At 42.2% G+C, this 16,311-nt stretch overlaps 1 protein-coding gene across 8 annotated transcripts in view; it reads right to left on the bottom strand.

Annotated features, from left to right (window-relative positions):
* Nucleotides 1–14,964, bottom strand: part of sorbs3 (sorbin and SH3 domain containing 3) — a 39,494-nt gene extending 24,530 nt beyond the window's left edge. For 5 of the 8 annotated variants that reach the window (XM_078251555.1, XM_078251560.1, XM_078251562.1 and 2 more), the window contains exons 1-2: nt 14,854–14,964; nt 366–438 (exon numbers count right to left, since the gene is read on the bottom strand). In XM_078251555.1, coding sequence (XP_078107681.1) covers nt 366–377 — 12 coding nt within the window. In that variant the 5' untranslated portion in view covers nt 378–438; nt 14,854–14,964. Of the gene's footprint in view, nt 1–365; nt 439–10,700; nt 10,877–12,331; nt 12,440–14,853 lie in introns of those variants that run through there. The other 3 variants (XM_078251558.1, XM_078251557.1, XM_078251556.1) reach the window with 3 other exon arrangements.
* Nucleotides 14,965–16,311: the final 1,347 nt, after the last annotated feature.

Raw genomic sequence — 16,311 nt, 5'->3', positions numbered from 1 at the left:
AATAAGATGTAGCCCAAAGATCTGTAAAATAAAATATCACCACCTTGCCCAAGATTTGCAACAAGGTCCTCGTCCCCCATCCTACTCTTAGTTTTTATTTTGTTCTGGTCTTGTTTTGGTTTGATTGAGTTTTGAATTGTATACTTAATATCTGTTAGCTATGCTGTATAGCTGTTTAAAAAGTATAAACGTGCAATGGACGCATAAACGATTATCTAGAAGACGGTGAAAGAACATTATAATAAAGTAAGTTGAAGTAAAGTGTATTTCAAGATTCTGTGGGTTCAAATGTGCTTTGTTAAGATAGTTGCATTTGTAAAACTCTTGTAAAAGTCAACATTTAGAATGATTACAAATGGCTTTACCTGAGACTGCATGGGATCTGTTATGGTCCTTGTGTGACAGATGTGAAATTCTTGTGCCCAGCATCAAAAGGATCTGCAAAGACATGCAAAAAGCAAACATTTTTATATGAAATAACACCTCTTTCATCTTAATTGAGATATTTTCCAGAGGCGTTGCAATATTCCTATCAAGAACAGTTTATTGTTGGAAATTCACTTCAAGATACTTTCAAAACAAGAGTATCATCAGACCAAGATGATAATGTTGTATTTGTTTTTGTGCCTCGACTCATCGCTCGGGCAAACTATTCTGTGGCAGACTTCCAATCCAAATGGCTTTCTTTTATCAAATGTGCAGTCAGGTACAGTATAAAGGACTACCTCATCATACCAGTTCATGATTACTCTACCTTGAGGAAAAATCGTTCTACGTTCTGATATATTCTGCTTCAGTGGAAGAAACAATCTCACAACTGTCACCATGTTTTGATTCAAACTTTGCTACAGAGCCTTAAATAGAGTTTCAAGTGAGTGAGTAGAACACTAGTCTATATCCACGACCTTCCACTTCTGGGATTGGTGGGGTGCCGCCGAAAATTCAGCCGGATGTCACTATTTTTAGGCCGGATGTCCGTTACCTTACGCTTTCTGTGTGTTGGCATTCTAAACTCCGGTGGATTTATGAGGACTATCGTTACCTGCTCGTCAGATCTCTGCAGGGTAAATCCAGACAGCTAGCTAGACTATCTGTCCAATCTGAGTTTTCTGTTGCACGACTAAAACTACCTTTGAACGTAAACATGTTCCACCACAACAACTTCCTTCCCGAGGCTATTTTGCAGAGGCACCGTCATTGTGTCCAGGGCTTAGCGCCGCCCAAGACGATTGTGATTGGTTTAAAGAAATGCCAATAAACCAGAACACATTTCTCTTCCATCCCAGAATGCTGTGTGGACTAGCCAGACCCTCCTCCACAGCGCTGTAGATGAAGGTCTGGCAATGCTAAACAAGTAGAACACAGACATAAATACAAAACCCTTTCAAGTGTAGGACCCTAAACTGTTCTGTAAAATTGTGTGTAGATAAGGATTGTGTTACTCGAAAAACCAAGCTGCATGAGAAGAAGTGTTTTTTTAAGGATTTTAAGAGTTTTAGATGCGTCTTTTTTCATAGCAGATATCCAATCAATGTCTGTAAAAAATAATCCGAACATTTGAGGATTGTATCTCTTTATATTTTTGTTCTGAATCTTGCAGCACGCCCGTTTTAACCCTTTGAGTCATTAGTTGTGTGGGGTTCCACAAAGCCTCTCATACGTCATAAATCACGTTGTATCTGAACAGACTTGACAACTGTTCCATTATCCCATCCCACGAGTATTCCAAAGAGGGAAAGTCTTTTCCCTGTTACTAAGGAAAAACACACCCAAACAACGAGTGTGACTCACATACATGCTTCATTTTTCCAGGCCAAACAATGCTGTAATAATCTGGACTTGGGGGGGGGGGCTGGATGATGGAGAAGGTCAGCTACTGAAAGCAGAGACCAGTTCCTAATCAATTGCACCCAAGGAAAACAGATTAGGCTGGGCTGTTTCAACTTGAAAGGCATGGGGAAGAGAATGTGGGGGAGGCCATTTCCGCTACTGTATGGGGCCGTCACCTCTCATCTACAGTGGCTAAATGGCCCATAATATTGTGGCAAGCTGCGTGGAAGGATTCACTCAGAGTTACTATTTTCAAAGCTATTCAATTAAAGAACAAGAACGGAAGAGATCAGAGAGCTTCTTGGAACTAGTGTTAGTGAACAAAACACAGTGGTCTTTGGTCGGGGGCATGAACAAATCCAAAAGACATTAAGGAAGAACACTCGTCCTTAAGAAAAATTAAAATGCCTTTAATACATCTGGCTAGCCTAGAAATCTAGACGCACCCTAGCGGCAGCAAATGCAATTTCAGTCAAGGGTCAGTCTAGCAACGTTGGCTTGCGAGCTGGAAAAACCAAACTGTAGTCAGGCCAATCACATCGTGTATAGAGTCAGTGGGCGGGCTTAACATAATGACAGCAGAGTTGCGACGGTTCTGTGTGAATTCCCTGCTACTTGAAAACAAAGTCGATGGCTGCTGCTGCTGGTGAACAGCGGTCTTTGGAATGGGCTTTGGCCGTGACTCTAGAAGGCTTGGAGTTAAGCACTGAAGTCATTCTTAAAAAAGGAAGATGTGTTCGGAGTTTTGCCGACCGGATACGGCAAAAGTTGAATCTATCAACTAGCGTTGCTCTGCTTGGTTGTAAATGTAAATGAACTGTATTTATATAGTGCTTTTCTAGTCTTAACGACTACTCAAAGCGCTTTTACATAGTACAGGAACCATTCACACACATTCATTCATGTGGCTGAGGCTGCCATACAAGGTGCCACCTGATCCTCAGATAAACATTCACACACATTCACACTCCAATGGCGCAGCATCAGGAGCAATTATGGGTTCAGTGTCTTGCAGTGTCACTTCGACATAGGACTCCTTCTGATTGGTAGACGACCGCGCTACCACCTGAGCCACCGCCGCTATCCTATTACGTGCAGAGGGAATTTGAAAGACAACCGTTTATCCCGCCCTTTGGATTGAGCCCTGCCAATGGTGAGTTCTCATGAGTTCTTGTCAGGCTAACATCTGGCTCATTCTCAGCAGAAAGTTGTTTTTTAACCTTTTCTATTGATAATTTGCCAGACGTATTAAAGGCATTTTAAATAATCTATTAAATAGTCTATTGCTATCTAATTACCATTATCCACACACTGCCTAGAGGCCATCAATCCCCACCCAGGAGTCATGGTAACACCAACACATGTAGATAAACAAGAACACTAAATTAACCCCACAACAACACTAAAACCCAGTTAACATAAACGCACACCTAAAAGCATTAACAGAACATCATTAAAACACACTTTAACCAGGACAGGAACAGTCCAGAACACAGTCCCATGAGCCCTTGCACTCCTTTAGTGCGGAATAGTCAATACACGTCAGCGCAACTGCGTCCTGCCGGCCGCTACAATATCACTGTTGCCATAGAAACCATTGCCAACATACAGCCCTGCATCCCTGCATCCCTGCATCCCTGGCCTCTATAGAAACAAGGTTGTTAAAGTCATGGTGGGGAAAAACTTATCTTGTCTTATCTTGGGGAAAAAACAAACATCAGAGATTGCAAGCAAACATTCGGGTAAATATAAAGATAGGCTTTTTTCTGTTCTGGTGCAAACTATGGCTTTGTAGCTTGGCATAAGAAGCAATGAGCGAGTGTGGGCCAGGCTACTACAGGCCTGTGGCTGCCCAACACAATTTGCACTAATGAGTTTTCCATGTGGCATTTGCAGCTAAGCATTAGAGTCTATAATCATTGTGGTCAATTCCGAGAAAACTATACGCACTGTGTGTCTCTGGGCACAAGGTTAGGAGACAGCACACAGCACATGCACTGATGCAATCAATGCTTCAGTTTCCAGACAACGATGTCACTCTGAGTCATCATCTCCCGATAAACTGCATCACATAACGGCGAAAAAATATGGGAACTGGAGGATTGTTTCTGCAACAATAACATTACTGCTCAGGCATGCCAGACCTATCATGGCCAAAGCAATCACAGCCAGCTGATTATCTGTCTAACAACACTGCAAACAAGCGTCACTGACACATAATGGCTTAAAGTAATCTCATTTGCAATGTGTTTGACATGCTGGTCTTTATTTACACCAGATCTCCCGCCGGTGCTTTAAGGGCCCCATCACACTGATGAACAAATAACTAGATGAGTAATTCATTTTTTAAGGAGTACTGTTTCCACACAGGCCTCTTTAATACAGAAATCCTAAAGAGCAAACAAAGGAACTCCTTTTCTTGTAAAATAGCTGCCCTTTTTATACATATGCATTTCATAGTGGGTGTGGTACGGTGGCCGATGGGGGCAAACGCAACGCAACAACAACAAGCTGAGTCACTTGAATAAAGAATTCAGTTCTATGAGAAAAGGTAAAAAAATTAGGGAGCGAATTAGAAAGATGAGGTCAATGATGATGACATCATCAGGGTTTTTCTCTTCTTCTTTTTTTACTTTGGGAAGCTCCCTTCAGAGCCATAGAAGATATTAAACAAGGGTCCTTACAGGCTAAACAGTATTCCTCGAGATGAGTTCAATAACCTTTAAGTGTAAAATGGTGGAGTGCCCCTTAAAAACACACTGCAATATTATATTAATGCCATATATTGAAAGAGATGCGTGCCGTGAAAGCAACACTGTGACATCAAAAACCGGACTATTGCTGACACACCTCATTATTTCCCTGAGAAACTGTACTCTTGTTCTTATGTTAATAAACTAATACAATTTAAATTGCCTTGATTTTTATTAGAGTTATGGACCACTTTTGTTTTCCCTACATCTGGGGGTTGTCAACGTTTTTTAAGCCAAGGACCCCTTAGCTGAAAGAGAGATGGAGCAGGGACCCCTACATCATATATTGTATAAAATGAAGTTGCATATTAAACTGGGCTTATAATAACATGTAGGGCAGCCTAAAACCTTTATACATAATTATTTTGCATAGAATACTAAGCTGTTAAAATAGCCTAATTATTGTTGGCATGATTTTATAAATACACATGCATTAAAACATACATGTGGCACAGTAAATCCTTAGGATGAACTGTATATGTGGATGGCTACCTTAGTGACTACCTTACCTTACCTATAGGCCAGTAAGCCTGTCATCAGTGGGGATTTATATCTGCTAATAATATGTTAGATTCATGATAAGACTTTAATTTTTGAAAGAAAACTTCAAAAAGTAAGACAAATTTGGAGGCCCCCCCCCTGCATTGGCTCAGAGGACCCCCGCCCCCTGCCCTAGATTATTAAAAAATGACAATGGACCTCCCTCGATGCAGAGGGACAAAAAACTGAGAAGCCCCGCTTTATTGCGGTCGCATCCTGATGAGTCAGCTCATGTCATAACAGTGTCTCTGTGTCTCATTTCTCTGGAGAGCCGAATCCGACAGAGAAATCTTCCAACGGTGCATGCACTCCTCCTTCGAGAGCACTAAACACAATCCTACCTAATAAGGGAAAAATCAGTGTTGATATCGAGCAAGAAAAATCCCTGTCCAGAAGTCTGGCTCTCCCTGGGTCTGCTCTGAACGCCCAGTGCATTCTTACATAATTACTGAGACTCAACAACGCAGGCAACTTTAAGCTTTCACATGGAATGGTGGTGTGTTAGTGTGTTGATGCTATCTTTCGGAAATGTATTAACTTTATAGCCCACATATTAGTTAAACCCCCTGCTAGACGAGAGGTCAATTATCACCACACGATCAGTTTTTGGGGATGGAAGGGGAAAACAGAGCCATAAAAGGCCCATGTGCTTCTCAGCTGAAGGTGAGATGACATCCTGCGTTTTATATTTCCAGCTTGCTGCAGTGTGTCTCTTATGTTGCATTCTACCCATGCTTTAAATGTAGTCAATCCAAGGGTAACTGAGGACATCCTAAATGATAATCAGGGGATTTTAGTATGTAAATCTCTGCCTCTGTCCCCCAGGAAACTCATCCGGTCTCTCAAAGCACAGGGCCAGATGTTAAACTCTGATCCGCGTAAAAACCAGAATCTAACAGCTCCATCATCAAATTAAATATTTGTGTTGCAGTGGTGGAAGATCCTTTACTTAAGTAAAAGTACCACTACTACACTGTAAAAATACGCTGTTACAAGTAAAAGTCCTGCATTGAAAAAGTTAAGTTAAGTTAAGTCTGTAAGTATCATCAGAAAAATGTACTTAAACTATTCAAAGTAGAAGTACTCAATGCAGAAAAGTCACATTTTAGAAACATGAAACGATCCAAACAGTTCTGTCGATCAACTTAGTGTTTATTTGACTAATCTTTTCAGCTGGACTGGATATTGTGGGTAGTTGAATACAACATCGTATTTTATAAACTACACAATGTGTTTTTATATTCTTAATGTGTAAAGTAACTAAAGCTGTCAGATTGATGTAGTGGAGTAAAAAGTACAATATTTTTCTCTGAAATGTAGCGGAGTAGAAGTAGAAAGTGGCATGGAAAGAGAAGACTCAAGTAAAGTACAAGTACCTCAACATTTGTACTTAAGTACAGTAGTTGAGTAAATGTACATACCACCAAGGTTGTGTTGTGATATGCTTAAAAAAGCAAGTCACATTCGTGAAGCGTAAGGTTTTTTTTTTCTTCTTCTTTTTTTGTTCCCCATAAGGAGCGGATGAGGAACCAGACTATTCTCTGGAGTTGCTGAGCCAGAGCAGGGCTACTCAGCAGTCAGTGAAGGTCAGTGAACTTCACCACACCCTGTGAATCACAATGGGAGGTTTCCACAGCTGGGAATAGTAACACAAGAGTAATGCAAAGGAAACACTATTGCAGAAAAAGAAATAAAAAATAGTGTGAAAAGACTAAAACATTCACGCTACAGTTTTCATTCAGCACCACAGCAACTGATGACATGTGATGCTTGCTATGAGGTCAGTATTCCTCATGCTCAACACTAGTCATCAAAAAGTCTTCTTCCATACAAGGATGTGACCAGGTCTTTCTGAGAAGACCCTAGTCTGGATCAACTATAGTACATTTCCAGTATAAAGCCTGGCTTTGCGATTCTGCTCTCTGTGTGTTGCTGTTCTCAAAATCCCGTCGCTAGGGAAAAAACAGCCTTCGTAGTTCGAGCTAGTACGCTACACGCTGACAATGGCAAGTTTTGAAGAAAATTTAGAGGGTGCAACAAGATAGGTCTGCTTGGTTCTTTCGGGGAATGATTGTTAAGATTTACAAAGAATATGTTTATGGCATTTACTCTCTAACTGGGACGTTTTGGGGCCAATTGGTGGGGATTTTCTATGGACAAAAAACACACTGCTATCCGCTGATAAGAGCAAATGAGGTTTAACCATGTATCCAGCTAATTCAAATAGATCACGTTACTGTTGGCTATTGCGTGAACAGTTAACTTCATTTAATATTGTATGTGGTGTTTTCTTTTGCAGGGTGCAAATGTTCCACCGAAACAAGATTCTTCCCGAGACTATTTAGCAGAGCCACCGTCGCTGTGTCCGGAGCTTAGCGCCGCCTAAAGGCCCAGATATACTTGCTTTTAACTACGCATTTGCGTAAGTAAGATGGCTGCAGGGCATATCCTGCATTCCTTTGGAGAGTAGGTTGTGCACGTCTTCAGAAATTAAGGCTACGCGTACGCAAGATGCAATTCAGCACATGAACGTGGGGGCAGTATGTCATCTGACAGGCTAATCAGCAGCCGTTCCACACTCCAACCAAGAAATATCTTCCGGTGTCTGCCAGGGACAAAATGGCCCTGATCTGCCCCCTAGTGGATATACGTTTAATCCTCCATGTACACGCAAAGTACGCAGGCAAGTATGTGAACAATGCAGTTCGCGACCCTGCCGCTTGTCTACACATATGCATTACTAAAAAGCTAGTATATCTGGGCCTTAAAGGACAAATCCGGCGCAAAATGAACCTAGGGGTTAATAACACGTGTACCGAGTCGACCGTTCTCTGGGATTTGTTTTCATGCTAATCGTCTGTGACCAGTTTTATCGCAAACCGCTAATTAGTTTATAACGCTAGTTGTCGGAGCACGGATAAAGTAAAAAGAAATCGCTATTTCTATAGCGCTAACAAGGCTCAAAATAGCACCACACTTCCACGGTAGCATAATGAGGGTCCCTACATGTAAACCGAAGCATTGAGAACTTTGTAAGTGTACAGACAGTTTACTAAAAAGATAGTTTATAAAGACAGTACCGTTCACGTATACAGGCAGGGAAAACAGTCACGACCAGTCGAACGACAAACAGCGTGCTTGAGCTATGTTACTGGTTACTGGTTACACGGCGTATAAGCTAATTAGCGGTTTGCGATAAAACTGGTCGCATTCAATTAGCATGAAAACAAATCCCAGAGAACGGTCGACTCGGTACACATATGTTATTAACCCCTAGGTTCATTTTGCGCCGGATTTGTCCTTTAAGACGATCATGAAAAAAAGCAAACAACCCAGAGCCAGACCTTACTCCACAGCCGTGAAGATAGAGCTGGTAATGCGAGACTAAGAAGGCCCTGACCTACGATGACCGCCTCCTCCTCCACATACAAAGCTTATTGCATTGTTCTCAGTAAGAACAAGGCTGTCAAAGTGACCACACATACGCCTAATGAATGACTGTCACAGTGTTGACCTGTGAACATCTGCACCCTTTTGGCGCATCATCAGGACAGTAGTGATTTGGGGTCAGAGGGAGAATCATGTTGTCCATAAATCCTCAGTGACGGCGGAGAATGAGTCTGTAATGAGCAGGGACAATGACTGAAAGTCCCGAGACTTAAATAAAACTAATAAAACTGTCATGGGTGAACCGATCTCCATTCACTTGCACAACTGTTGTTCTCTGCTTCCATGTGCACGGTGGTGAGGAGAAATGTCGAGTTAATCATTGACTCCCATAAGGTGGGAACCCTTGCACTTGAACGGATCTAAGTCCTGCTCACATGCATGGAGGGCACCGGCCAAAACACTAGCTCAATATTTGCTTACGGTGGTCATTTTGTTTGGGTTTGACTTTAAACACTCTTATGGTACAATCTTCTAATGAAGTGTTTATTTCCTGGACTTTAATGGAGAGCAACACGACAGACAGAAGGGTAAAGTCTTATCACCCGTTTGCACGTATCACAATGTCACTGCAGCCCAACAAGTTGTGTAACAGGGTCGTAGAAAACCCAGCGAAATCCTGCTTAAAAACTGCTGAGCAGTGGTGTTAAGTACATTTCCTCAAGTACTGTACTTAAGTACAATTTTGAGGTACTTGTACTTTACCTGAGTCTTTTCTTTTCATGCCACTTTCTACTTCTCCTCGCTACATTTCAGAGAGAAATGGTCTACTTTTTACTCCACTACATTCATCTGACAGCTTTAGTTACTAGTTACTTTACAAGTTACATGTTTTGCACACAAAACACATGTAGTTTATAAAATACAATGTTTTATTATAAATTAAACTCACCAACAATATACAGTACATGCCTACAAGCTGCAGTTGAAACGATTAACCAATTAAACACTTAGTTGACTGACAGAAACAGTTTGGATCATTTCCAGTTTCTAAAATGTGAGGGTTTTCTATAGTAAAAGCACTTTTACTTTTAATACTTTAAGTACATTTTTCTGATAATACATACTTTTACTTAAAGTGCTCATATTATGCTCATTTTCAGGTTCATAATTGTATTTAGAGGTTATATCAGAATAGGTTTACATGGTTTCATTTTCAGAAAACACCATCTGTTTGTTGTACTGCACATTGCTGCAGCTCCTCTTTTCACCCTGTGTGTTGAGCTCTCTGTTTTAGCTACAGAGTGAGACATCGCACTTCTGTTCCATCTTTGTTGGGAGTCGCACATGCTCAGTAGCTAGGTAAGGACTACTAGCCAGTCAGAAGCAGAGTATGAGGGCATGTCCTGACAGTAGCTAGGTAAGGACTACTAGCCAGTCAGAAGCAGAGTATGAGGGCGTGCCCTGACAGTACCTCGGTAAGGACTACTAGCCAGTCAGAAGCAGAGTATGAGGGCGTGCCCTGACAGTACCTCGGTAAGGACTACTAGCCAGTCAGAAGCAGAGTATGAGGGCGTGCCATGCTAGCAGCTAGGCGAGCATTGTAACGTGTGTTCCAAAGTGACCACGTTTGTCTCTGAAGTAAAGGCTGGACTACAATAGAGCTGTTTGGAGCAGTTTGTGAACAGTGTTTTCTGTTGGAGATGGTAAGTCCCTTTGGGGGTGGACTTTGGGCTTTTTCACTTTGTAAACCTATAACGTGCACAAAAAAGATATACAACACAATAAAGGAAAGGGAAAAAGCCAAAAAGCATAATATGAGCACTTTAACATTTTCAATGCAGGACTTTTACTTGTAACGGAGTAATTTTGACAGTGTGGTATTAGTACTTTTACTTAAGTAAAGGATCTGAATAAGTCTTCCACCACTGCTAATTTTATCACATTTACAAGAAGAAGGAGGGTAATCACAAACAGTTGTGGGCATTTATTTCTAAACACATTAAATGAGTCACTCTGCAGGTATGTGAGAGATGTCAGAGGTCCTGCATGCGAGGTTGATCACGATGCAACCACGCTGCCCTTCTACAACATAGAAGATGGGCGGCCCATACAAGGTCCTGGAGCCGCAAGTTTATGATATGCAGTTATTGGGGGATACACACATTTATCAGTAGGGAAGTATTTCACCTCCTTGTATGGTGCTCCTCCAGTCAGAGCAACAGGAGGAGTCAGTCTGTGTGCTTGTTGTCAATGGAGAGGCGATGTAGGGGCAATAAATAAAAACCCTGTCTCTCCGAGAAGAGCCCCACACTCAGCTGAAGAGTATCACATTTGTCCGTTATGGCAAAAACACTTCATTAGACCTGCAAAGATGAATCGATTCATCGATTAGTTGTCAACTATTAAATTAATTGTCAACTATTTTGATAATCTATGAATTGGTTTGAGTCATTTTTTTATGAAGATTGTTTCTTTTGGCATTTAGGCCTTTATTGGCCAGACAGCTTAGACATGAAAGGAGAGAGATAAGGGGAAAACATGCAGGAAAGTGCCTCTGCGTCGAGGACTGAGCCTCTATCTATGGGCGCACGCTCTACCACTAGACCACCCAGGTACCCTATTCTCTCCTCTTTGACAGTAAACTGAATGAATATCTATCTATCTATCTATCTATTAAGAAGACATTTGAGGATGTCATCTTGGGCTTTGGGAAACACTGATCCACATTTTTCACCATTTTCTGACGTTATAGACCAAACAACCAATCGATTAATCGAGAAAATAATCGACAGATGAATTGACAGTGAAAATAATCGTTAGCTGCAGCGCTACACTTCATATCGTTCAAGATAATACGTTGTTTGGATGGATTTGTGAAAGTGAAATGGTAATACAATGTGTCAGACAAAGCATGAGAAAATGACGGCTAACTACAGAGAAATCTCACAAATCCTCCAGCCTGTCGATTTGCATCTCCAAAGCCGAGTGCAGCCTGTGGATATGAGGACTGGCAGCTGGACCCTCGGTAATATCACAAAGGAAATCAGAGCCGGGTGTGGAAATCACCCTGACAGTAAGGGGAGCCTTCGGTGATGACTGGATGGCCCTGATTTCAGGTCATTAGGCCTGAAATCTGCAGCAGGATGGGAAAGCAAATGATTTCCTCGGACACTCTCGAGCTCTGCTGACAGTTGTCGATGCACACATATGGTACGGTATACCCACTAGGGCTGCACAATATATCCTTTTGTTGTTTTAATCCTTATTGCCATATCAACTTGTGCAATATCACATCGCGAAAGGCTGTTTTTCTTTACTGGTGCCTTTTATTTTCAATTCAGTGTTCAATTTGTTCAACAATTTTTTTTGTATTTCAGCAGAATACTGAAAGCAGCAGAAAGACAGAACAGAGTACACTTTAATATCTGTTTATGTATGGTTATCGTGATATTCAACAACATATTTTCCTCATATCGTGTAGCCCTAATACCCAATGATATCTCTCTCTCTCTCTCTCTCTCTCTCTCTAAGCTCAAGCCAGTTAACTCACACAGGTTTCAACATCAAAACTACACACATCACATGGGTCAACTTGTTTTCAGGTGCGCTGCAAGAAGCATCAAGACAAAGTACTGTTGGGCAGGTCTGCAGCACTAATCCTGCAGAGCAGCCCTGAGCAGTCAGACAGGTTACTCAACCTTAAAAACAAAAGAAGAAAAAAAGCAGCCGACCAGACCTAACTTTTCTACAGTCTCAATGTTTAAGATCACTCCCCTGTGATTTAAAATCTCAGCTCCCATGGGAAAGCGTGTACTCACCTTAAAAAGTGGTAACTCACACCTCTGTCTGCCTGAGTCGTGCACGTAAGCCACGCTGCAGAAACTCCCTGCTCTTTCACTGTCTCGCTCACTCATGAGACTAGCCAGGACACACAATCTCTCTCTCTCTCTCTCTCCCAGCCCTCACTTGACCTGCCTCCGCGGAGGACTTCCCGGTTGACAGGCATCGCCATAGCAACCCACTTCTGCCCCCTGTTCAAAAGGCACCCTCTGCTCTCTCTCTACTCGGCTTGTCAGTTCGGGGTTGCACCTCCGTCAATGAAGCAGCCCTATTGTTGTGATGAGGTGATATTTCACAGCGCAGGGTTAACCAAAGGGGCAATGCAAATAGTTCATCACCTCCACCTCCCAGACAGTGATTCCATGATGACACCCCCCTCCTAACTTTATCCCTCCCATGCCTCCCTATGCTTTTGTGTGAGCGTGTGTTTTATGTGTGTGTGAGTGCAAAGGCCAGATCTCAGGCGTGGAGGGAGAATAGGAGCTCTTTCTGTTCCAGTAGCCCTGGAAGTGTTACACTACATTGTCTAGTCCACTGCTGACTTTTCTCCCATTATCACACGCACCCATACATACGCACATACCAGCAATACTGTCGAATGTCAAGGTTGCATGAAATAACCAGTCTGAAAGATGTTCAAATTATTCAAATGAGTGATGTACGTGCACAGATAAGTCGGTCTGCATTCAAATTCCAGCGGGATGGTTGTTCAAACCACAGAGCCAAAAACAGTCAAAGAGGGATGAAGCTCAATTCTCAAACGGTTGCTTTTGCATACAATACTTTCCCAAATAATACCAGGATTTCCAGTTTGCCTGCAGTACTTGCCAATGAAGACTAACCTGAATTCTAACGTGCTGACAGGCTTGTTTCTGCGTTGAGTCTGCAGCAGGTAGACTGAGTTACAAGGTGAGCAATCCAGTCCACTGCTCACAAATGCAATCAGCTTTCATACTCATGTGCACTTTGGGTTCTAGTAATAAACGGACAGGAGAAGGAATATGTCTCTGTGTGTGTGGTTCAGTTCCAACTTGAAATTGAAGGACTCAGCTCTTTTTCTTTAATAATTCAGTGGTCTGGCTTGGTAGAGCGAAACTCAGGGCACATATCCACTTACAGAGCCTGCACTCCTGACAGGGTTGTTGTTGCCAAACAGTTGAGCCGCTGTACCCGAGGGGCAAGCTGGGCAGTGCAGGATTCAGGCTGAGGGCTCCCCTCATAGCAGACTTTCACCCTGCTGTGACCACATCTGACACCCTGTCACTCTGCGGCTAAATGAGGTAATCACGCAAGAGGCGATTGTAGCTTTGGCCCGGGAGCTGACACCTCTCTCTCTCTCCACACTGGATCCTTGTTCACTTTGTGTCAGTCTCTTCACTAAACAAACACAAGGCTTCACCAATGCCGGCTCCCTTTTTGTTTTTCTTCCTTCTTTATCACAGAGAAACATTGTCAGAACAGAAGGAGAGAGGCGTGATGAATCCCATCAGACCTTTATGCTGTCAAGGCCAACCACTTAGCGGTATGTGCCAGTATGTTACTACAGAAGCTCATTAACAATCCCGACAGCCAAATATTCCAGCAAGTGAATAAAACATGACATAAATGTGTTATATAATCAAAAAAATGACATCACTTGATGACTATAGCCCGGGTGTTTTTTTCCCCCGCCACTCTGAGGAAACAAGAGACAGCAAGTCTGTAAAAGTCAGGAGATAAAAGTTATCATCCAATAAAGATATAACTTGAGAGAGCTGAATCGACAGGTAAAAAAAGCATCGCCATAACCAAATAAGGAGGTCTGGACATCATACAGTGTCATGCATACCACAGGTTGTCAACTTGCGGAATGTCTCTGGGAACAAACACACGAGAAACACGGTTTATTTTAGCGGTAAACAACATTTTTTCGGAGCCGTGCATGTCCCGGGACTCTGGGTCACAGTGTTAACTGACGAGAACAAACAATCTCTGGTATAGTCGTACATCCTTATTGGGCCTGCTGGTCTTTATTTTGAGTTTATGTTTGGTGAAGAAAAAAAGATTGAGTACATTTCAACAGGGAAATATTCTAACACTAAAACTGTTTCAGACAGACAACAATCAAAGCCACAACAGGAGGCAGCTTTTGGACGAAGGGTCTGATTGATAACAATCTTCTGAACCACAGAGAGTCAAAGACTGGCATGATTTACCGTAGTCCTCCTCGCATCCGCCCCTTTGTCCATATAAATGCTCGACTGTTGCTCAACAAAGTTCTTAGAAAAAACTGCAAAAAGAAACTATCCCAACAATGACAGAGCAAAGACAATAAACAGCCCTATCTTGTTTGTCTCAGTGGTGATACACTTGAGTGATGGAAAGAAAACCACACAATGTTCAAATCTGTGTCAGAGGCAGCTTCCTTTCAAATAAAAAAAAAATGTCCATCAACACCGCCACATTAAAACTACCAAGTCAGTCAGATGTCAATGACAGAAGCTGGGAAAACTATACTCACAGGCGAGTGCGGGCTGAGCAGTGAGGTCTCCTTAGTGCAGCGGGAGAGAGGAAGTGAATGAAAGAGAAGGAGGGAACCGCTGCTGCTCTTCTCTAACTCTCCCTCCCTCTTTCTCCGGCCAACAGGGTGTCTTTTATCTTTGGTGAATGATTCAGCGTGGGTCTGAATGTTTGACTGAGTGTATGTAGGCGTGCGTATGTGTGTGTGTGTGTGTGTGTGTGTGTGTGTGTTCGCATGCACTTTAAAGCTCATCAGGGAGAAGGCACTCAGTAATAGTTTCCATCCACAGCTGGAAATAATAGAGATTCCCATACAGGCAAAGGCGCAGTGGCACCGCCCTCCAGTGTTCAACGTGCAAGGGGAAGAGGAGGCGATTTCCATAGCCATCTCAATAAATAGGCCTGAGTGACACATATGTTGTAATAGCATTGGTCTATACACTGCTCTGGGTCTTTAGATGATTCAGATCAGGCACAAAAGACAGCCTGAGTGCTTTCCAGGATCCAGGTGGCTCTATTATTGCTCACCTGTCACTTTGCAACATCGTATTTACACTCAGGAAAAAGTATGTCTAAGTACACACATTTTGCAAAGGCCCACACACAAACACACACAAACACAAACACAAACACACACACACACACACACACACTCACACACACACATGCAGGCCTCAGAGAAGTCTCAGTGTAAGTGTTTCCATGTTCTGTTCCAGCACCAGACCCAACAACCCACCCAGTAAGAGGGTAAGCCTTGCAGCAAAGTCAAAGAAGTCGTGCTACTGCTTTTCCTTTTTAAGTATACAGTGTCATCAGCAGATGAGCTGTGTTTCTGTAACTACTGAGTAAGTGTAAACCTCTGTTAAGCCCCTGAGAGGTTTATCTGTCGGCTCCCACTCCCGTACTTCCCCCTCCTGAGGTATTAGTCTGCAGGATTCCTGCGAGTCCACGGAGTCTCAGCTCTGCCATCCAAGATAAATATTTAACAGGTTGGCTGCGAGATCAGCAACCAAAGGTCACAACTCTCTCTTCCTCCGGAGTCCATCTCCACGTCAGACCCAGGACACGACCATGTCACGCTCCACGCACAGTGACACCTCGAGTTAGTGTTCAGATAAGAAACAAACTTTAACAGATGTAGAAAGAAACCTAGTAATTCTACAAGAAACATTTCACATTTCACAAAAGCTGAACTTTCAATATCTCGGCCAGCTTTTAATCACTTCAGAATTGAAATTCTGAATTATTTTGAGTCTATCAAAATTATTAATAATAAGAAAAGTATTTATACAGCTGATGTACTACAATATTATTTCAAGGAAATGTGATTATATAGCCTACCTTTTAATTACATTTTTTGTGTGGTATTTATAGTATATTTTTATTGTTTTATTTTTTACTTTCATCTTTTCTTACTGTGTATTTAACTACCTTTCATCTTAAGTTTATTTATGTTATG

The sequence above is a fragment of the Sander vitreus genome, chromosome 5, assembly GCF_031162955.1.
Source record: "Sander vitreus isolate 19-12246 chromosome 5, sanVit1, whole genome shotgun sequence".
NCBI lineage: Eukaryota > Metazoa > Chordata > Actinopteri > Perciformes > Percidae > Sander > Sander vitreus.
The sequence above is the reverse complement of the archived record's forward strand: the minus strand, read 5'-3'. Positions and strand labels throughout refer to the sequence as shown.